The 24,000-nt window shown below is 33.8% G+C and overlaps 1 protein-coding gene and 2 pseudogenes across 2 annotated transcripts; 2 read left to right on the plus strand and 1 right to left on the minus strand.

Annotated features, from left to right (window-relative positions):
* On the plus strand, positions 1–23,627 carry NDUFS1 (NADH:ubiquinone oxidoreductase core subunit S1). Of its 2 annotated transcripts, none has more exons than XM_011369676.1 (19): positions 1–188; positions 2,970–3,034; positions 3,545–3,636; positions 5,871–5,978; positions 6,684–6,760; positions 7,379–7,460; positions 7,547–7,677; positions 8,134–8,319; positions 10,421–10,555; positions 11,202–11,316; positions 12,079–12,224; positions 12,633–12,761; positions 14,320–14,449; positions 15,879–16,039; positions 19,469–19,623; positions 20,916–21,091; positions 21,656–21,790; positions 21,890–21,962; positions 23,249–23,627. In XM_011369676.1, exons 2-19 carry the CDS (start codon positions 2,974–2,976, stop codon positions 23,338–23,340), a joined length of 2,184 nt encoding a protein of 727 aa, XP_011367978.1. In that variant the 5' UTR covers positions 1–188; positions 2,970–2,973; the 3' UTR covers positions 23,341–23,627. The 2 variants fall into 2 exon arrangements, with proteins under 2 accessions (XP_011367978.1, XP_011367980.1); XM_011369678.2 differs by lacking the exon at positions 1–188 and adding an exon at positions 249–271 and having other exon boundaries at positions 23,249–23,585.
* Positions 14,911–15,028, plus strand: LOC111745355 (annotated as a pseudogene).
* LOC111745339 lies at positions 22,201–22,319 on the minus strand (annotated as a pseudogene).
* Positions 23,628–24,000: the final 373 nt, after the last annotated feature.

Below are 24,000 nucleotides of genomic sequence, written 5' to 3' on the forward strand. Positions count from 1 at the left end.
TTGCCGAACTCAATCTGAGCAAGCAATTATCGAATCTGAGGCTTCTAGTCCCTCCTGGCTTCCCGTTCACCAGGCCCGGGTGACGGCCTTAGCCGAGGCCGCCATATTGAATAGGCTACCCGGCTTCTAGGGGGCTCGGTGTGGTGCAGACAGTTCTGCAGCGCAGCCTCAGCGGCTCCGGGGAGAAGGTGAGGTTGTGTTTGGGTGAGAAGGCTGAGGTGCCTCGGCCACAGGAGTTTATTATTTGACAAGACCGTTTCCTTTGGCCCAGGTGACTGATTCTCTTCTTGTCCTTGACCGGGTGCCGCGTCCTACCCCGCCTCCCCACGAACCCCCGAGACCCGGCAGGTTAGCCAAGGTCTCTGGTCGGCTGGAGCAGAAAGGAGGAGGCGGTAGGGAGCGCTGGCCTGAATGCACGCTTGTGGGTGACCTTCCCTCTGCAAGGGAAATGCAGGACATTCCCATTTCTGGAGAGGAGACCGTTTTGTTCCCTGGGAAAGGACCTTTGACAATGACTTAGGCCTAAAGGCTGAGCATTTCTCCCTAAATTAGCACACACCTGGTACGGTGCATCATTGTTTGGCCGCTATTGCGTTAGCAACTGTCCACGCCTGTTTTTTTGTTTCTTTGTTTTTTAGTTTTGTCCATTGACTGTCGGGTAGCACTTTTTATTCCTTTCACTGGTGGAGAAACTGAAGGAAAGGACATTTAAAAAGTTAGCCCAAGGTCGCACTGCGAATAACAAAGATGCATCGTTTAAAAGTTCTTGGGATCTAGTGCATATACAGTACTGTAAGAGCCTGCATCAGACACAACTCTGCTCAAAAACGAATTGAGGGTATAGAAAATGTAATGTGAACTGTTTCTGATGAATAAATATCAAGGGTTTTGTTTGTTTGTTTTGTTCTTTTTTTTCACCAAATTGTGTGTGCATCGTAAAGCGGGGTATTGTAAGGCTGCCAGAGAACCCGCACTGTTTATTGCCAGGAAAGTCGAAGTTATGTTTAGAGATTGGAAACAATTCATTAGCAAATAATTACTGAATGTCTACGATAAGCTAGAAATGAGTGCATGAAGAAGAGTTAACTGGGTGCACAACGGGAGCGTGTGGGAGGAGACGCCCCGCCTTCAGAGATCCAGTTCTTAAGGAGAAATGGCAACATCTATGGGGGCGGGGGGCGGAATTAAAGAGGGGGGGAAAATAAATAAATAAATAAAATTGTATTGAGACAAAATTATAGTATTAAAATTTTTTTAATTGTATAAAATATTGATTGCTGATTTGGAATCTGTCATTACGCTCAGTAAATTCAGGTTTATCTTTATAACAATAGATTTTAATAGGGCTGATCATACTCATTCTGGAAATTAGTGGTAAGACTATTTGTTGGTTATTTTCCTAAGGTCATGATGCTAGTTCTTCAGAAAAGAGAAATGACCAAAGTGCATTATTCCTTGTCAAGGAGCTTACATTTTAGTAGGTACTAAAATAGATTACTGACCTACAGTTTACTGGATAGAGTAATAAAAGTATATACACAATGTGTGCTGATAGTAATGAGAAGGAGCACAAAGGAAGAGCATTTTAAAACTGATCTGAAGTGGCTAAACCTGCCTTCAGCTTTAACTGACATTTATTGAGCTCCAACTAATAACACATGGCCTAGGAGGTATTTTTTTCTTCCTGCTCTATAGATAAAGAAGCAGAAACTCTTATTTACCAAAAATCACTCACTAGTAGGTGATAGATCTGATGTCTACAAATTCAGTATCACAAATTCAGAATTAATGACTTTTATGAATTACTGAAATCTGAATTATGAAATTTCGATTATACATCTTGTATGATAGGTATGTGAAACTTGGTGCTTAAAACTTATATATATATCTCTAATATTTCCCCCTCTCTTTACCTTTGAAATTCTTTGTGTTGATATATTCTGATCTCATAATTTGCATTTTTAAAACTTTCAAATGAAAATTTATAATTTAGATGTTTAGCCCATATGATCAAGTGAATGGACAAAAAAAACTAAAAGTTCAGATAGCTTTTCTTTCTGTTTGCTTGTGTATACCATAAATTGGTGTTTTTATATAATCCACTCCTATGTATTTCAGTAATTCAGTAAACCTTTTTGAGCAGGGTTTCTCAAATTCTAGCACCATTGACACTTTGGATCATTATTATGGGGGACTGTCTGGTGCACTGTAGGATGTTTATCACCCTGGCTGCTGCCTGCTAGAGATGCCAGTAGATTTCCCCCAGTCATGACAATGTGTCCAGACATTGGTCAGTGTTTTCCGAGAAGCAGAATTGTCCCTGGTTGACAACCACAGTTTTAGAGCTTACTGTGCACCAGCCTCGGAGGTAGGCACTGAAGATAGAGAGATTCAAAAAGTTTACAGTGAGTGTAGAACAGGTATATAAACAGATAATTGCAAATCTTTGAGACGAATGTACTACTTAGCACAGAATGTGGCACTCCAGACACTTCAAAGCGTTGGAGCTTGTGAGCGAACACAGAATATCTCAGGAGCATTTGGTAGATAACTGCTCAGAACATAGAATGTTGGAACGTTAGTAGGAAATGAAGGCAGAAAGGTGGGCTTTATTTTACATAGCTATTAATGATAAGCTCATTATTATTCTTGAAATTTGTTTTACTATATTGTGTTTAAAGTTTGATCATTTCTTGATAGTTAAAAACAACAGAACTGCCGTTTATATAGAATTAGAAAGCCCAATTTATATCCTAGTTGCTTCTTAGCCCCTTGATATCATATAAGTCAGTAATCTCTCTGAAATGAACAAGTATTGTCATCTATAGGATTTGAGTGAAAATATCGGGACTTGTGATTATTCAATGAAATAATGTATGTGGAGTGCTTTAAAACCATAAAATATCAGAAAGTTTATAATTAGGGTATTTTTCCTACGATGATCTAACTCTTCTTTGTTTTATTCTTAGCAATATGTTAAGGATACCTGTAAGAAGGGCCTTAGTAGGCCTTTCTAAGTCTCATACAGGATGTGGTAAGTATTTTTTAAATTTGCATTTGTGGCTATTAGACTTTCTATCTTTGTAAATTCATAGGTCTGTGGATTGTTTTTTGAAAGATACTAAACTCTTAATTTGTTTTAAATAAAAATAGAAACAAATGAACCAAGTTGAATAGAATAATTTTCAAAATATAATTTACCTTAAACAGTTTATAGAAATTATCATGAATAGAAAATATAGGAACTGCTCATCAGTGCTAGAATGGAAAAACTAGTCATTCTGCTTTTGAAAAGTAGTCTCATGAACATATTTTCATTGGTATTAAGAGCTTGAACTTAAACTGTTATTAAAAGTAGATACTATATTCTGTTTGGGATTCAAGATTGAAAAGCTTTTCAGTATTTTAAAAGTTTGAATCTAGAGAAAGAGGGAAATAGTATAAAATGATGAAAAATTTTAGGCTTGTAGAGTACTCAATCCATTATCCTCTGCTATTTCAACTCTGTTAATTTATTTTTCACTTTAATGTTTTTGATGGTCAGTCAGAACAACTGCCACAGCCGCAAGCAACTTGATTGAAGTATTTGTCGATGGTCAATCTGTCATGGTGGAACCAGGAACTACCGTCCTCCAAGTAGGCATACATTCTAATTCTTTATTTTTGTGTATGTTCTGATTTTCTTAAAATACCAATTTATTTCCTTTACACTTGTTTTATACTTCTAAAATTGTCAAGATTCCTCAATAAACATTCATAAAAGAACTATAGGCAATAAGGTTATATGAAGATAAGTTTGATTTGAAATCTTGGCAGAGTGAGCTGTCAGTTATCTGTTTCTGACTTAGTGAACTATGGCAGTTCTTTTATTTTACTTCTGCCTTCCAAACAAAAATTCATTAAGAAATTTGAAGTTACCTAAAATAAATTATTAGTTAATATAAGTAAGTTTGGGAAATAGTAACCTTTGTATGTTGTGAGCCTGCTTGATGGTTTTCACTTTCATATAACCTTTCTATTATTAGTAATATTTCTAGGAATATGTCCTACAAAGCATGTAAATGAAGAATAGTACATTCTTGGATTCATGCCTTAAATATTTAATTTCTCCAGTTTTCTCCAGAACTAACAAAATTGGTCATGGAGAAGTGATGCTTCATTCCATCTGCAAGTTATCACAGATCCAAATGCTCTTCATTTTAGTCTCCATTTCTAGATTATGCTAGGCACAGACATGTAATAACTATACATCAAAAGTATGTTCAAGGTACGGTGCAGAATATTTTGGCAGGTATAGGAGGTGGTAGAAAGATGTTAGCATTTCAGGTGATCCCTGAGGAGATTTTAAAGGGTGAATAGGTATTTATATGTGGACAAGGAAGCTTCAAATAGTTTTGTATTGTTGGAATGTAAGGTATATGTAAAATCTTATATAACAGGAAATTAAGTTATTCTGGTGGGGGGGGGTGGTTCCAGTCATGAAAGAAGATATATACCACGCTAAATAGCTTGTAGTTTGACTCATCAGGAATTTTCATGGCTGTTAAGCAGTGTGACAGTGACAGCAAGGTGATGCTTTGGAGAATAATAAGTCTGGAGTGAGAGATAAGGGAAGAGTATCTTGCATTAGTGGAGCAGGAAATGAAAAGGCCTAAAATAGATGGTGGCAATGGGAATGAAAATAAGAGGGTAGATTCAAAAGAGCGTGAGGTGTAGATAGGCCTTTAGGAATGATGAAGAGCAGAGGGATTTTTGTGGTTTCTGGCTTTATTAGCTTATTTGGGGATATATAGTAGGGGATAGAAATAAGTTGAATTTTAACTCTATGAAGCATACACAGAGAAATGCCTATTTTAAGTCAAAAGCTTGGAGAAGAGAACTATGGGTTGCAGATGAAGATGTAGATGTAATCATTAAATGTAAGCTAGTACGAATGCAGGGATACTATCTGTCTTGCTCAGTGCTCTACTCACTGGAAGAGCATCTAGCACATTGGAAGAGTTGATACATTTTTGCTAAATAGTTAATTTGGACGTTGATGAGATTGCTTTAGAGTGAAGGCTAAGGATGGAAGAACTAACTTTAGAGGAAATTTGAATACGTTTATAGGCTCGGAGAAGGAGGAATAATAATTGGTAGAGAAGGAACTAGGAAGAGCTTCAGCCACAGTGGGAGTGTGAGTCCTGGGTGGGGCATGTGGAACCAAAGGTAGGACCAGATTATAGTCAGCTAGACCAGGGGTCCCCAACCCCTAGGCTGTAGACTGGTACTGGTCCATGGCCTGTTAGGAGCTGGACCGCACAGCAGGAGGTAAGCGGCAGCTGAGTGAGCGAAACTTAGTCTGTATTTGCAGCAGCTCCCCAGTGCTAGCATCACAGCCTCAGCTCCATCTCAGATTATCAGACATGAGGTTCTCATAGGAGCACCGGTCCCGGGTGCCAAAAAGATTGGGGACCGCTGAGCTAGATGATGTGAAACGGAGTCTAATCCAAAGGAGGAGAGCTAGGCAATGAAGTCTAGATATGAAACCACTGGGACAGAGTTTAAAGGAAGTATCTTTGTGGATAGTGGTTTAGAGTAGAAATGAGGAGTCAAGCCTTCAGCACAGCTTGAGGATACGTCATCTAGATTCTTCCATAATATTTAGGCATGCTAAGGATCTTTAAAGAGTCGGCTTCAAAGAAGCCAGGTTTTGGAAATAAGAGCAAAGGAGGGAACTCTCTTCAGGGATGAAATAAGAATGAATGAAGATACAGATATAAGTAGGAGTAATAATATAGGTAGGGGATGGCCTCATGTTGTATGTATGTGTTTTAGACAAGGATGAAATCAGGTATTCTAATACAAAAGTTTTTTACTTTGTATTTTAGGCTTGTGAGAAGGTTGGCATGCAGATCCCTCGATTCTGTTATCATGAAAGGTTGTCTGTTGCTGGAAACTGCAGGATGTGCCTTGTTGAAATTGAGAAAGCGCCTAAGGTACTTGATACCTAAAATTCCACACCATGCTGTAGAAGGTAGAAAACTTTAAATCTTGCGGCCAGCTTTATTTAGAATCAATATTATTATAGTGAAGAATCTAGTCCTGCTTACTTCTATCTATATATTTATTTTTTGTGCAGTCGATTCTCTTCATTTCAAAACTGGAAACGCATCAGTGAAAGTTCTTTGTAAACACAAGTGCTGTATAATTAAAATAAGTAAAACAGATTTAGAAATTAAAGGTAACTTCTCACAGCTGTCAATATTTCCAAATGGCTATATGACACACAACTGAGATCTGGAGTTATCAAGCAGCACATTAGAAGTGCTCATCCTGTGCCATTTTAGTAGAGAAAAGCGTTGTATGAAGATGTTTAATTTCATTTTGGCTTATGCCATTTTAATTAAGTAACATATATACTAATCAAAACACAGTAATTAATTTGATGTTCTGTTGCACAGCCTCTTATAAAAAAATTCCATTAACTCTTGGAATAAAATTAAGAAGTAGAATGTCTTATTTATTTCTAAGAGAAATGTAAAGTGCTAGATTATCATATTAATATGAAAACTAAAAAATTCAGGTTTTAAAATACTCTCTTCTTTGCTTGTTTTTAAATGAATAATGTTTTTATATATTGGGTTACTTATAATTACAAATAAATACAAATACTTAAGGATTTTTTTTCATTGAAATTTTAGGTTGTAGCTGCTTGTGCCATGCCAGTAATGAAAGGTTGGAATATCCTGACAAACTCAGAGAAATCTAAGAAAGCCAGGTACTGTATTGTTACTTGGCTTAATAACTTCTTAGAGGACAAAATTTTACATTTTAGTATTTAGACCTTCCCGTAGATGAGAAATTCAGTATCAAACTGAAGAACTTGGCCTGCTAGGCTTCTAGTAGCAATAGAGGAGATGAAGTCAGGTGTTTATGGTTTTGAGCCTAGAGTGGGATCAGCATTTAAAACCCTTGTAACTTGCTCAGCTTGTGATAAAGAGTGTGCCCGAGGCTTACTGAATTGAAATTATTGCAGTGATATATACCTGTATGTCCTGGCACTTAATGTGTTTTTGCTTTGCATTTGTGTGTTTGTTTGTTTGTTTGTTTGTTTGTTTGTTTGTTTTGCATTAATGTATTTTCTGAGAACCATTCAGCAACGTTTGGTAATTTCGTATTGTTGAAAGTCATAATTTTCTAGGTTCTCTAATAATAATTTGTTCTAGGCACCTGTAAGTATTTTTTAGGTTGTATGTTTAATACTAAAATGATAGTTACATTGGCATTTTTGATAATAAATGTCAAATTGATACTAACTATATGACAGCATACATCTATGAAGATTATTAAATAGAGTATATGTAAAGCATTTTATGTATTACAACTTTCTATACAGAGAAGGTGTGATGGAGTTTTTGTTAGCAAATCACCCACTGGACTGCCCTATTTGTGACCAGGGAGGTGAATGTGATCTGCAGGTATGTAGTCTAATTTCGTAAATCTTTTTGGTTGTCTCAAGTTTTAATTTTGTTAGCATTAGATCAACTCTCGTAATCTCTTTAAGGACCAGTCCATGATGTTTGGAAGTGATAGGAGCCGATTTTTAGAGGGGAAACGTGCTGTGGAGGACAAAAACATTGGGCCATTGGTAAAGACTATTATGACAAGATGTATACAGTGTACTCGCTGCATCAGGTAATCCTCCCCCCCTTCTGGAATATCATTCATATGCTTATTTAATTGTCAAAGAATTTGGTAGAATAACAATACTGGGAAAGATGGTAACTTTTATTTTGTGGGAAAAGAGGGATTTTTTTTTTTAATGTTTTTTGTATAAGCCAATAAAATGAATAAATTGGTCACTTTCAGTTAATAGCAGTATTGGTTGGATTTAAAAATCAAAATCTATAAGCGTTAACTCTACAATAACTTGCTGAACTATATATATAATTTGTGCAATTTTTTTATGCATTGTGCCTCAAATTAAATGCAAGTATTTATTATTTTTTATTTAGGGGCTATCCTCACCATTGAAAATATACTCATATCTTTTTGATTGCTTTGAAAATCAGTATCTCTTTGTGATCATGAGTAGGAAAGGAGGTAATTTTGCTGGATTTGACCATTTGATGGTACATTTTTATCTTTCAGGTTTGCAAGTGAGATTGCAGGAGTAGATGATTTGGGAACAACAGGCAGAGGAAATGATATGCAAGTTGGCACATACATTGAAAAGATGTTCATGTCTGAACTGTCTGGGAATGTCATTGATATCTGCCCTGTAGGTGCATTGACCTCTAAGCCCTATGCCTTTACTGCCCGGCCTTGGGAAACAAGGTATTCATCATTGTATTTTTGGACAATTTTTTTGTCCTTTAATTTGCTATTATTAAAAATCTTTTAAGATTCATTTTCTTTTTGAGTCCAAATTGTATTGATCCGCTAAGTTTTTATTTATTTGCTTTAAGTAAAACCATTTTAATGGAAGATAGGTTGTTAGTTTTTGAAGGATAGGATGAACCTGTGCAAATTAATTGTAGTGTTCTTGGAAATTCCAAAGTACTTAACCACAAAATTATTTAATTTAGTTGTCCTTCCAATGAGTAAAATTTTCTTCATTTTTAAAAATTTATTGTTTCTTTTCATTGCACATTTATTAAGTTTTCAACTATGTGGATATATCCACATCAATAATAAATTCCTGTTATTGATGTTTAGTTTGTTTCTGTTTGTTTTATTTTATTTTTTGTAATGCCTGCAGCACCTGGTCTTTCTAGGTGGTCTCCCATCCAAGCACTAACCAGGCCCGACCCTGCTTAGCTTCCGAGATCAGAGGGGATCGGGCGTGTCTGTTTTTTTTATAATTACAAATCTACGATAAGCATTGTTATTCATAAATTTTCTTGTATATCTCTGATACTTCTGATTAAACCAAGAAGTGGAGTAGGTAGGTGCAACAAGTTTGAATATTTTTAAGGATCTAGAAACATCATCAAATTACCCTCCCAATTTCAAATTTTCACCAGAGTATATGGGAGTATCTTAAAATTCTAGGTGTTAAACCATGTATTTATGTATACAAAAGGATGGGGGTGTGGGAGAAACAGTACATAACTAAGATGTTTAATTAGAGAATTTCTTCCCTTCTCCAAGACTCCAGTATTATACACGTTGCTACGCTTGATGTTGTTTCATGAGTCTCTGAGCTACTGTTCATTTTTCTTAAATCTTTTTTCTTTGTTCTTCAGATTAGGCAATTTCTATTGGTCTATCACTAAGTTAATTTATTCTCTCTTTTGCCATCTCAAATCTGCTGTTGAACCCCTAAAAAGTAAACTTTTTGTATTACAATTATTATACTTTCCAACTCCAGAATTTCTATTTTGTTCTTTTTTTTATAATTTCTTTATCCTTACTGAAACTCTCTACTTATTGATTCGTAATTGTCATATTCTTTAAACATGATTTTTCTTAGTTCTTTGAGCATATTTTAATATTTTTGTTTTTTGTTTTTAAGTAAGGCTTCTTAGGAATTGGCTCTGTGTCTGCAGAGCTTAGTAGTCAGGTAATGATTGCTCTCAAATACTTAGAGCCAATAAGGCTACTTCTGTACTCTGCGAGTGGATCTGTGTGTGGCTAAAGGGGCACATTCAGAGTTCAGGCTATTTTCAAGTTGGCCCCGCTTGTGCTTTCCATTAGGCACTTTGGATCTCAGTATTATCCAGGAGTGTTGAATAGCTTGGGCCCTCTCTGGTCTGAGCTGCTCGTATATGCACAGCCTCCACTAGGAATGCTTGCCTCAACTATGAGCTCTCCTCAGCTCAATTGATCTCCAGGACTGCTTTGCCTATTATTCCAAATTGAGTGAGTCTTTATCTGCAGGCAAGAAACTCCCACCTTCACAGCCTGCCCTACCCTGGCAAAACCTCCAGTTCAGGGTGGTGGGAGAGGGGATAATAACAGCCCCAAGCTAGAACATCACTGGTTTCTACTGTTCTTACTCAGAGTTCAGCAGTTTTTCCAGGCTTAAAAGTTTCTCATGTTGTATGCCTGAATTGGTTGTTTTTATTAATTTCGTTCAGCTTTATTTTCGCTTTTGAGGAGAAGGGTATGTCAAGCTTCTTAATCATCTATACCCAGAAATCTCTCCCCTCTTGTTATTTATTTTGATATTCAAATTGTTCCAGATTTGGCTATTTAGAGCCCTTCCAAATGGCTTCTATATTAGATAATAGTTTCAAAGGCTTCATTTTTGCATTGGACTTTTATGCGATATGTTCAACTATGAGGGTGTTTTTTCTTTTAGCATTTCCTCTGAGTTCCATTATTTTTAGAAATTTAGAAAGGGAAGTAATTATAAAAAATTTTTTTTTTGGTAAACCAGGTACAGAAACTTGTTCTTAAAATCAGCATAGCAAGTATATGTGTTTATTCTCAGAAAGACCGAATCCATCGATGTAATGGATGCAGTTGGAAGTAACATTGTGGTAAGCACAAGAACTGGAGAGGTGATGAGGATTTTGCCAAGGATGCATGAGGACATCAATGAAGAGTGGATCTCTGATAAAACTAGGTATATGCTGTACTGTTTTCCTTTTGTAGTTAATTTAGAGGACATTTTATAATTTAATTTTAAAGAATTGTCTTTTATAGTTGCAAATTAATTAATGAATATAGACTATTAAAATCTTTACTGTTTATATGGAGAATTGAACAGAACTGACAGTAATAGTCCTACATATATTACTGTTTTCATATTAACTTTGAGAAATATCTTTTTTCCTCCCATATGGAGAAATTGAAGTAGGTGAAGATCTCAGTTTGTTTATTGGAGACAAAAAACTAACTATAAGTTAGAGTTTGCACAACATAATTTTGATAAAAAATTTAGAGGCAATCAGGTTTTATAAATAAAGATGATTTGGCTTTTTCAGCTATCAGATATTTTTCATGTTATAATTTTAAGATTACTCAGGTAGCTGAAAATAAATTATAAGAATTCAAGCTTTTTAGATGGTGTTTTAGCTTTTAGGTGATATTCATAAAATATTTATTAGTTCATCTCTAAAAAAACCTGGGATAATTATTTGTTTCCAGGTATTATTTTGACACTTTAACCAATACTGTATTTAATTAACAGTTCTTTCAGATTTTAAACTTGAAAATTATAATTGCCTCTTTAGCAAGATTCCACAAATGGTATAATTTCTGTTATCTAGATTTGCCTATGATGGGCTGAAACGTCAAAGACTTACTGAGCCGATGGTCAGAAACGACAAGGGGCTTTTAACCTATACCTCCTGGGAGGATGCACTCTCTCGTGTAGCTGGAATGGTAAAAAATTGAAATACGGAATAAATGTATTTGTGATTTTTAAGGGCCATCTTTATAGTGAAAATGGATGTGTATCCCTTCACTTCTTTTCTCTTACCAAGATTATATTCCATTTAATAAACATTTATTGAGAACAACATGTAATATGTCATGCTAGATGTTGGAATTTAAAGACCACTAACACGTAGTCCTTACCTCCCACAATCTTGTAGTAGAGAACGATATATAATTAGGCAATTATCATATGCTGCTATGGGTAGTTGTACAGGAAATGATATATGCCAGAACATATAGGAGGAGTGCCTAACCAGGGCTACCATATCAAGGATGCCTTCCTAGATTAGGTGACTCCTTAGGCAAAGTTCAAGAATGAATACTAGCTTACAAGAGCAAAAATGTAGGGAATGGCTTTCTGGTCAGAGAAAGGCAATGTATATAAAAGGGCTTGAAGGAATGGCATATACTTCAGAAAAAAATTATATTTACCTATAACTCCACATTCTTCATCCTCCAGACCTACTTTTGAGGCCCCTTTGTTCCTAATTTAAAACAGCTCTGTCCAAGTTGGTGTTATTACCCTTGGCCCTGCATATACTTCTGCTTCTCACTTTTAGATTATTTCATAATTGGTGTAAAACTTTTTATTAGAAGTTTGTTCCTTTTTTCCTCCTTGAAAATGATTATTGCTTTGTTTCTGAACAATTCATTGTGGTCTTTGCTGAATGAAGGCTTCTTAGTAATATGCTTTGCATCCATTTCTAGTTCCAGAGTTTTCAAGGCAAGGATATCGCAGCAATTGCAGGTGGCTTGGTGGATGCTGAAGCCCTAGTAGCTCTCAAAGATTTGCTTAATAGAGTGGACTCTGACACCCTCTGCACTGAAGAGGTCTTCCCAACTGCAGGAGCTGGGTGAGAAATATGAAGCTAGGATCTAAGCTTTCTTTCCTTCTTTCCTTTATTTTATTTTACTTTATTTATTTTTGATTACTTTATTTTATTTTATTATTTTATTTTATTTTTTATTTTATTGGTTACAAGTTGTGTATAAACCAACATTCATGGCATCATTAACTGAAATGTGACAATGTGGATTCTCCAACATGCCCACCAGTTTATTTTCACGTGTAGACCAAAGTCAAACCAGGAGTTATTGGAGAATCCCATTTTAATAAGTATCTGAAACTTTGATGTAATTTAAGAATACTTCAAAAATTTTTTGTCTGGGAGTGCCATGGGTTCATTGCATGAGACTATTTCATGGATTGTCAGCACATATTAGTTTGAAGTAAACTTGTATTTTTAATTTTGTATTTCTAGTACAGATTTGCGTTCTAATTATCTTCTAAATACTACAATTGCTGGTGTGGAAGAGGCAGATGTTGTCCTTCTGGTTGGTACAAATCCACGATTCGAGGCACCACTATTTAATGCTAGAATTCGAAAGAGGTTAGTAATAATGTTTGGGGTTTAAAAAACATATGTATAATAATTTTTATATATGAAAAATTATTATTTTCACCGATTTCTAATAGTGTAAGTGACACTTCAGAAGATAATTGGAGGGCAGTTTCTCACAGGTCCATTCAACCCCTCACCTCCTGCTGAGCTTTTTATTTTATCTTCTTATTTTGAAATAATTCAAGATACTTGAAATGACCTTTGTATACTCATTTTTCTAACACTGTTCACTCAGATTAACCACTTTTAACATTTTGTCTTATTTGTTTTATTATTCTTTTTTCTTATATATATATTCGTGTGTGTGCGTATGTGTGTGTGTGTATATGTATGTATATATATATGTACATATACGAATGTAATTTTTTGAATCATTTAAAAGTTGTAAACATGATGCCCTTTTATCCTTAAATATTTCCGCATGGATTTTCGAGAATTTAGTGTGTTTATGTTTATGCTATACTGTTTTCCTTTTGCAGGTAATTTAAAGAGCATTTTATAATTTAATTTTAAAGAACTGTCTTATAGTTGCAAATTAATTAATGAATATAAACTATTAAAATCCGGACTGTTTATATAGAGAATTGAACAAAACTGATAGTAATAGTCCTATGTATATTACTGATTTTCATATTAACTTTGAAAAATATCTTTTTTCCTCTCATATGGAGAAATTGAAGTAGGTGAAGATGTCAGTTTGTTCATTGGAGACAAGAAACTAAATATAAATTAGAGTTCGCGCAATAGTGTATGTTCAGATTTTACCAATTTTCCCATAATTCATTTTAGAATAACTTTTTCCTACCAAGATCCAGTCTGGAGTCATACATTGTATGTAATTATTGTCACTATTGTTCAGTCTCTTTATGGGGGCATTTTTTTGAAGAACACAGGCCAGTTTTGTAAAATGCCTCTTTTTATATCTTAGAGACTTATGAATAGGTCGACCATATAATTTATTGCCTAAACTGAGACATTGTTAAGAGTGAAACAGGGAGTTGTTCATTACTCCAGGATGACAGGTAAAAACCAGCAGTATTGCAGACAAATCAGAATATGTGGTCACCGCATTATAACTATTTTGGAGGAGCCAGATTCATACTTCACAGTCATAAAGAATAAATATGAATGATGTAGTTTATTTTCACGATCTATATTTAAATGGCTGTAGTGGATAATTAGGAGATAAATAACTATGATGTAAATAGGACAAAATAAAAACTACGGATCATTTATTCTAAAATTAAAGTCTTTTTTATAGAGTTAGCATTCTTATATAAAATTAATTCATTGAATTACCTTTGTGTATTTTTGCAACACTTTATTTTGAAAGGTACACAATAAATTATATATGTTAAAGTTAAGTATTCTGTTCATGCTTTTGTGCTTTTAACATTTTGTAGATTAACACCTAGCATTGATGAGACCAATAACTATGCTAACTTAATAATTTAGCTCTAAAAACTTAGATTAACACCTAGCATTGATGAGACCAATAACTATGCTAACTTAATAATTTAGCTCTAAAAACTTTGTTTTATTTCAGCTGGCTTCATAATGACTTAAAAGTGGCACTTATAGGTAGCCTTGTGGATCTCACTTACACATATGACCATCTGGGAGATTCCCCCAAAATTCTTCAAGACATTGCTTCGGGTAGTCATCCATTCAGCCAGGTGTGTTCATTATATATCTACTCTTGTTGATTGTTCTAAGTATTATTTTTTAAATTTCTTGTTTTTGTAATAACAATATCTGACTACTATTAAAAATTATAGTGATATAGAAAAGGACATGGATGAAAGTAAAACATTTGCCAACATCCCACCATCCCAAGCAAGTATTATCATAATCATTTCTGTTCATATATTAAAGCAAGATGGATGAATAAAACAAACAAAAATGAGATCATACTGTGCATGCTATTTTTATGTACTGGAGTTTAATTTTACTTGAAATTATCAGAAAAGAAATTGAAGTAAAACTGAAAGGATTGAACAATTTCTTTATTGTAAGAATTATACCTGAATTTCACCAGTCCTTTTATATGACTTTTTCATTACAAAGTCCTTTATTTGCATTTATTTTATTGCTGTCTGTAGATTATAGTTTTTATTTTTTTCAAGAGGGGTTCATAGTCTACGGCCATGCTACCGTGAACAAGCCCGATCCCGTCTGATCTCAGAAGCTAAGTGGGGTCGGGCCTGGTTAGTACTTGGATGGGAGACACCTAGGAAGACCAGGTGCTGTAGGCATTAAAAAAAAAAAAAAATAGGGGATTGTAAACTGACAAGGTCTTGCAATCTGTGAGGTCAACCAAGGGTTGCCTCGCCTAAAAAAATAAGAAAATAACAACAAAAAAAAGAGGGGCTCATAGGTGCATTATTCTTTGAGTTCTTGCTTGCTTGAGAATGTCTAGTATTTTGTTTGTGATGAGAGCCTTGGCAGGATATAAAGTTCTAGAGTCACACTTCTTTTCTTCTCTAAACTTTATAGGTACCCTTTTGTTACTGTGGAGTAACCCGACATCAATTGTATTCTCCCCCAGCCATGTCCTAACTTTTTTTTTGTGCCTGGATACTTTTTCTTGATACTTAATACTTGATCCTTTATCCTCGAAATTTAATAACTTCACCAGGTGGTGATGCTAGTGCTGGGGAGCAGCTGCACATACAGATGAGGCTTCACTCCCTGGCCTGCCACTCACTTCCTGCTGTACGGCCCATTTTCTAACAAGCTGCAGACTGATACCGGTCCACGGCCCCAGGGATTGGGGACCCCTGCTATTTAGAGAACATTTCTTAATTTTTCTGGGACCTACCCATAGTCATTCTGGCCAAAGAACATTTGGCTAGGGTTTTGATTCCCAATGCTTACTTTTAAAAAATCTGTTTTATCTGATACTTATTTAACCATTTCACAGTAGCATTGATAAGATGTTTTAATTAAACCTGGCTATATGTATGTCCATATGTTGACTAGCAAATCAGAGACATTCATGTTCAAATTAAAACTTGGGGACAACATATTCTAGATGTAAATTTGGCTAAGTTTAGTTTACTTCTAATGTTTTTTTAATCAAAGTTGTTTTTTTTTTTTAAATAGGTTCTAAAGGAAGCTAAAAAACCAATGGTGGTTTTAGGCAGTTCTGCACTCCAAAGAAACGATGGGGCAGCAATTCTTGCAGCTGTTTCCAGCATTGCTCAAAAGGTTCGGATGAGTAGTGGTGTTACTGGTGACTGGAAAGTTATGAATATCCTTCATAGGTATGTTGAGTGATTGTTTTATTTTTTATTTTTTATTTTATTTTTTATTTTTTAAATTAAGTTTATTGGGGTAACATTGGTTAATACAGAGTAATTGTTTTATATACTATAAAATTCAAGTAATTTTGTGTACATGTGTTCCTATTTCATTGTCACATTTAGATTTACAAAAACTTAATGTATAACAATGTTATCTCAGTAGCAGATGTGAAATAGAAACCTTTCTGCGTGAGAATGCAAGATAATAAATAATATTAAAAAGATCCGAAATACATGTTGAGAAAATCTTAAAAATCAGTATACTTTGGTTCAAAAATTCCAACAAGTCTTTCCTTAAATGATACAAGTGTAAACTAACATGAGAATTTATCTGAGTAAAGTTTTTTGCTTAATATATTAATAATGCAAATTTATTTTAAGAAAGTTGGAAAGAGAAGAAAATGTACGAAATAGAAATTATCTTTATTCCACAATCTGTAGATAATTCCTGTTGCTATTTAGGTGCACTTTCTTTTGGTCTTTTCTTTCCTGTGTATTTTTTTAGTTTCATAGTTGAGATCATACTGTGTATACAATTTTGTGACCTGATTTTGATCAGTTTTCATTGCCAAATAAGAATTTCCTCCTGTGATTAGAAATTCTCTATAAACTTTAATGGCAATGAGTATATATAATCTTTTATCCATTTCATTCTTATTAACATATAAATTGCTGGTAGTCTTGATTGATAATGCAGCAATACACAGATACCTCTGAACTTTAGATTGTTTCCTTAGGGTAGATTTCTAAAAGTAGAACTATTGGGGTAAATAGGATTAACATTTTTGAGTCTCTTAACATATTTCCAATTTTTTTAGAAAGGTGGTACCATTTTTACATTAGCGAGTTTTCTCATTTCACATAATCCTTTCTGCCTTAAGTATTATTTTTCAAATTCTTCAAATTTGTTTAAGGATTGGGGCTAAACATTTTTTTTACTTATGATAGGCACATTTGAAAATTTAAATGTTTACATGTATTTCTAAACATTAATTTCAATGTTGTATTTCTGCTCTTGGTTTAATTTGATATTGTTAATCATCAGATAAGCATTTTTAAATCTTATGTTTTTAAAAAGAGTTTATTTACATTTACCACATCTAGATCTATTTTAGCCACAGTTTTTACTTTATTTTTAATTCACTTTTGCATCCATGTCTTTATTCACATAGGGCCCCCCCCCCCCGACTGGGTACTAAATTAATTTTTTTTTCAATTTCTGAATGTCTTTCTGGTTTCTTCTCACAAATGACTACTTGGTTAGGATTTTTTCATCTGTTCTTTAATATTTTAGAGAGGATCTCATGAATTCTAAATTTTATCTCTGATGCTAACCTGATGTTGTAAATATGTACTTGTGTCTGTCTCCCTGTTCACCCTTTGGGTTTCTTATTTTTGATGTTAAAAAATTCTAACAGAATATGACTGGGTGACACTTATTTGTCATTACCTTTGCCTGGGAATATCACAGATACTCTCCTTTTTCAAATTAAAATTTTTAATGTTTATATTCTCAATTCAGAAAAAGCTTATTCACTTACTTTTACATTGTTATTTGTTCTCATACAGAAGTTTCTATTTGTTATGCATTGGTTGGCTCTTTTCTCTCAATTTTTCACTTTTTTCTCTATGCTTAGACATAATTTTTAAAATTCTATCATTTCGTGAGTTCATTCTGGAGAGCACTGATGCAGTTATAATTTTTAATTTACTAACCTTGTTTTTTTATTTCATTCTTACCACAAGATACCTTTTTTATGAGAAGTCAGTGTAGTTTATTAGGATATCTTTTAATGCTTGTTGAGAGCATGAAACATCGTTTAAAACACTTTCTTTTTCAGAGTAAAGCACATTTACTAATTCTTGAAGAATCTTTTAATGGGTTCCATAGTTTTTTTTTTTTACTGATCATCTTGCAGAGGCAAACTTAGGCTTACTCAGTTTGTTTTCCAAGGTAAGGTAGGCTTTGTCATAAGTTAGTGTGAGTCTGCCCAGATAGATCTGAGAGAGAGAGAGAGAGGAGAGAAGGGAAAGAGGGGAGAGAGAGGAGAGAGAGGAGAAAGAGAGAGAAGAGAGGGAGGGAAGGTAGAAAGGAAGGGGAGACGAGGGGAGGAGAGGGAAGGGGAGGAGAGCGGAAACCTCAAGGCTGAGAATGAGGGAAATTAAGAAAAAAATAGTGTGTACTTGATGGGAAAGGGAGAGGGAGCTAAGTTTTGAAATTGGGAAGTATGAGTCCTTCAACTTTGTTCATTTTTAAGATAGGTTTGGCTGTTCTGGGTCCTGTGCATTCCATATGAATTTTAGGATTTGCTGGTCAGTTTCTGCAAAGGATTAAGCTATGATTTTAGTAGGGATTATAGTGAATCTAAAGATCAAATTGGGGAGTGTTGCCATCTTAATGTTAAGTCTTCTAATCCATGAACATAGAATGTCTTTCAATTTATTAATGACTTTAATTTCTTTCAAAATTATTTTGTAGTTTTTGTTACACAAATCTTGCACTTCTTTGAAAAAAATTTTTAAAAGTATTCTTTTGATGTCGTTCCATCCAAGAGTTTATGATAGAGCAGCAGCATCTAGTGGGAGTTGGTTTGACCTGCCCTCTTCCCTTAACAAATATGTAAAGGCCTAGCTAGCTTTACATATAGTAAGTCCTCAGAATGGCTACTGTTTCTAGAAAGTTAACAATAGCAAACTAGACCAAAGACTCCTAATTGATTGTTCAAAGTATGGTTATTTCTGACCTCTTCTTTTTTTTTTTTAATTTTAATTTTTCAATTAGAGTTGACATTCAGTATTATATAAGTTTCAGATGTACAGCATAGTGGTTAGACATTTATATAATTTACAAGGTGATTTCCCCCGATTAGCACCCACCTGACACTGTATCTTGACCTCTTCTTTAAAAGATTATTTCTGCTTTCAAAACTAATACACGCTCACAGAAAAAAATTCCATAAGGACATACACCAGTGTGTTAATTATAGTTTTTTTCTGAATTACAGTTTTATGAGTGGTGTTTAAATTTCTCCCCTTTGTTTTTAAAATCACCTGATTTTTCTCAAATGACTATGTTTGGTTTATCATGTGTTTTATGACTTAACTATTGAATAAGGATCAACTTAAGACAATTGCAATTGTCAGAAAGTTTCCAGAATTATTTCATTAAATATTATCAAATGAAGAAACACAGTGTCCTAAGCATCTTTTTCCTTGTTTGCCATTCTTAAAACTGTAAAAGACTGCTGTTTCTGGTTTTGACATATGTTTTAAATGGGTTAAAAAAGGCGAGGTAAGGTTTTTGACAGCATTGAATAGAAAGACGACTAATATCACATTTAATTTTTTATAATGAAAACACTGCACTAAAAATCCATAGTTGTTTTACAGGATTGCAAGCCAAGTAGCTGCTTTAGACCTTGGCTATAAACCTGGGGTGGAAGCGATTCGGAAGAACCCTCCCAAAGTACTATTCCTCCTAGGTGCAGATGGAGGTTGTATCACTCGGCAGGATTTGCCAAAGGATTGTTTCATTATTTATCAAGGTTAGTAGCATCAGAAACAGAAGAGAATGGTGCACTGTGTGTATTAGAAACTGTATAGCAATATATTTAGTGGACCGAATATTTTCCATTTAGGAGTTTCCCACACACACACCGCAACAGTTTTTAAAACCAAATCATAGGTTTTATTAGTTACATAGTTGATATTGCTCTTAAGAATTATTACCTGACGTTATTTAATAACAGAATTAGAAGAAACCCAAATGTTCCCAGCAACAAGAATGATTAAATTATGGCTTATTTATACAAAGAAATATATAACATTAAAATTCAGCTTTTCAAGGAATATTTAGCATTATCATATAATCAGGGGAAAGCAGTTTTATATAAAGCCTGAAAAAGTTTAAAAGTCACGAGTCCTGTGTTGCAGGACATTAACGAATTATATTTAACAGCACTCCTTGGGTTTTTTTATGTTTGACTCATTTTCTTGAACTCTCATCATTGTAAATGTAATCAAGTTTCCCTGGAATAAATAGAGTCCAGAGTAATCCTGGATACTTTACAGAGAAAAGTATTACATAACTTTCTGCTTCTTTTACACATAAACACCATAAATTTCTAAGAAACTTTTCATGGTACATAAAAAGCATTATGTAATATTTTGTATCTTTAATAGTTAAACCAAGTGCATAAGCTAAAACCCTATTCCTAGTCCTGTCCAGAGATAATGACTGATTGTGGTTTTGATACACATGCTTCATGCATTTTCCTGTGCACATAGAAACATGTACACAAATGAGATCAAACTTTATATATTCTGTAATTTTCATTTAATTCTTTCCTTTTTCCTTCCAATAGTTTTGTTAGCAATATATGATAGTCTTTCAGGATACTATTTTTTATAATTTTCTGTTTATTTCCTTTTCAGTATTATTACTTCTTATTCTTGTTCTACATTTTTTTGTTCCTCTACCATTTCAGTCTGCAAATTTTGCTAATGTTCATCTGAACATTTCCACTTTGTAATCATCAAGAAAAATGATATACCTAGTTGCCCATTATATATGTGTATATGATAAAGATATTTGTATATTTGCAAACAATAGCCTGCAACATACCGAATAGTAATTTTCTTTGGGAAGGGAGTTAAATTGTGGGTGAGGTGGGCTTTAATTTTTATTCCAAATACTTCAGTACTATGTTGTTGTAATTTTAAAAACACTTTTGTAATTTTTAAAATGGGATTTTAAAAGGATGTATACTCTGTTCACATACAGTACCTAATCAGTTTTTTGCTAAAATGTGGCTTGCCGATCTTCATCTTTTCACAGGACATCATGGTGATGTTGGAGCTCCTATAGCTGACGTCATTCTCCCAGGCGCTGCTTACACAGAGAAGTCTGCTACTTATGTCAATACCGAAGGCCGAGCTCAGCAGACTAAAGTAGCAGTGACACCTCCTGGCTTGGCGAGAGAAGACTGGAAAATTATAAGAGCCCTCTCAGAGGTATTTATTCTTGGTGATACTGCTAATGGGAAGTTTGACATGTTGGCTTGTCATAATGATTTTCAAAGTCAAGGAAGATGCAAGCCTAAAATGGAGAGATATTTTGAATAATCTCTATAGGAAAAATGTGTTAAAAAATGGATATCTGAAATTGGTATTTTTATTTTTGATTTGTCTTTTGATACTTCCTAACTCTTTTCTGTAAAAAGAAGCGTCATGAGATTTAAAATAATAGACAGTTGTCTATAAACTGTGTATATGATCAATAACAGGTTAACAGAAGCATTCATATTTACTATAGCATTATTTCCTTTTATTTCATAATCAGTCTGTTTTCTAAATATAAGTTACTAATGTACGACAGCTGTTTATGAACTAGAATTTTTGACAATTGTGTTCCCCACTTAACTACTTGCTTAATATATACACTAGTGGACACCAGTAGATTTTTCAGTAGTACTGCATTGTTTCACCATAGTCTCAATTATATATTATTTGAAATTTTTAAATAATATATAATTATATTAAAGCTTCATGTTAATTTTTGGGATCTGATATGTTTAGATTGCAGGTAAAACTCTTCCATATGACACTCTGGATCAAATAAGGAACAGATTGGAAGAAGTCTCTCCTAATCTTGTTCGGTATGATGACGTTGAAGGAGCTAATTACTTCCAGCAAGCAAGTGAGCTCTCCAAGGTAAAAGCTTGCCTAATGCAGTTTTCATAGTAGTGTATCCTCTGGTGTAACAACACTAGTTTTTAATACTATTATGCATCTCTTATTCCTTTTCTGCAGCTAGTGAACCAGCAACTTCTTGCTGATCCACTTGTTCCACCCCAGCTAACGATAAAAGACTTCTACATGACAGGTATGCAATTGTCAAATATGAAAGGTGGTAAGGAATAAGATCCCCAAATTTAGCATTATGATTCTAACCTATTAGTGATAGAATTTGATATTTTTAACCTTTAAAGATTTTCAAAACATCAGAACTAATGTAATTCATATTTTCTGACTTTACTGTAATTTCTTTTTCTGAAATGTAAGCAGTTTTAAAATCCAAGAAAAGTTAACAGATTTTAATATTTATTTATTTATGTTTTAAATGCCTACAGCACTTAGTATTCCTAGGTGGTCTCCCATCCAAGTACCAACCAGGCCCGACCCTGCTTAGCTTCCAAGATCAGATGAGATCAGGCACGTTCAGGGTGGAATGGCCGTAGACGAAAAGTTAACAGATTTTAAATATAAAATTTTACTATTGTATGTAAAATCACTATAGCAGTTTAGGGAGAATTTTTCTGTGAAGGTTTTTCTGAGAATTATAGTAGAATAATTAAAACACTTGAATGGTGGAACATGTTAAATGGTGCTTTTGATGTAAAATGTTAAGAATGTTTTTAAAGAATGCAGGCTAACAAACTTGTTTACTGCAGATCTTGCAATACTTGATATAACATCATGGTTATGAGGTAGTTGATAGATGCTTTAAAATTATTTTCGAGCAGGTAGTATATTTTTAAATTTTTAGAACAGTCTATAAGGTTATTTTTAATAGGATTTTTAGATATGTTATAAAAGTTATGTTCATTATAGAAGACATACTTAAGCTAAAAATAGCAAGGAAATTCACTATGATTCCACTACCCAGAAATAACTATTTATTTTTAACATTTTGGTCAGTCATCCAAAAATATTTATTTAAACAAAAAATAAGATTATTTATGTGCTGTAGGGTTTTTATTAGACAGCTTTATTGAAATATAATTCATATACATAAAATTCACCCATAAAGTGTACAAGTCAATGTATTTTAGTACACATACTGTTTTGTAACCTTTTTTTTCAGTAGCAGTATATATTCATATTTTTTTCTGTCTTTAATACTTTCCTATAATATTTTTAATGGTAGCATACTGGCACATAGTATGGCTGTATATGATTACTTAATCATATACCTATGAGTACTTATTAAAAGCATTTAACTAATAAGGGCTTCCTTCGAATTTGTTGGTCGATCTCACAAAATTTACAGATAGTTATATAGAATTTTATAGCCTTTCTTTTCCCCCCTGAATATGTGAAACAAAGTTTTACTATGTGCTTTTTTAAAAGTTATATTATCAAAATACACATTTTCTTAATATCTTTCAGATTCAATTAGCAGAGCCTCACAGACAATGGCCAAATGTGTCAAAGCTGTCACAGAGGGTGCCCAGGCAGTAGAAGAACCATCCATATGCTGAAAAATCTACTAGGAATACAGTTTTACTACAAACAGTTAATGGACAGTTATGTTGGAGTTGTCTATTAGAGGTTCCTCTCTTCAAAAATAATAATCTGAATGATGTAATATTTAAGGTTCTATCATGTTTATTTGGAAACGATATTGCAATCATCAAAGAACTTGAGGTTCCAAAAACATTTATGTATTGTGTGTAAACATTAAATAGTTGAATAAACCTGTATACAGATGCTCTTACATGTAAAAGCACTGATAATCTTCGTGAGAAATAAATCCTTAAAATACGAATTTTTGTTTGTAGATCATTTATGTTTATAAACAGATTAAATAAGAGCTTCCATTAGGACCCTCTTTTTTCTAGTGCTCAAGATTTAAGCATTCTGTCAGGCTGGGTACATAGAAAAAAATATAATCCTATGTCAGATATGTATCTTGGACAACTATAATAATGGAAGCTAATGATTATTCAGCTTTTTCTATGTGCTAAGCATTCTGGTTTTATATGCATTATCTTGTTTTGTCCTTGCTCCAACCCTATCAGGTAGTATTATCTAATGTTATAGATGAAACCGAAGGCCAGGGATATTAGGTAGCTTGCCATGGGCCACAGCAAAAAAGCCACAGACTCAAGCCTAGTTCTCTCTGACTCTAAAATTCATTA

Source organism: Pteropus vampyrus, unplaced genomic scaffold (assembly GCF_000151845.1).
Source record: "Pteropus vampyrus isolate Shadow unplaced genomic scaffold, Pvam_2.0 Scaffold152, whole genome shotgun sequence".
In the NCBI taxonomy this organism is placed as follows: Eukaryota; Metazoa; Chordata; class Mammalia; order Chiroptera; family Pteropodidae; genus Pteropus; species Pteropus vampyrus.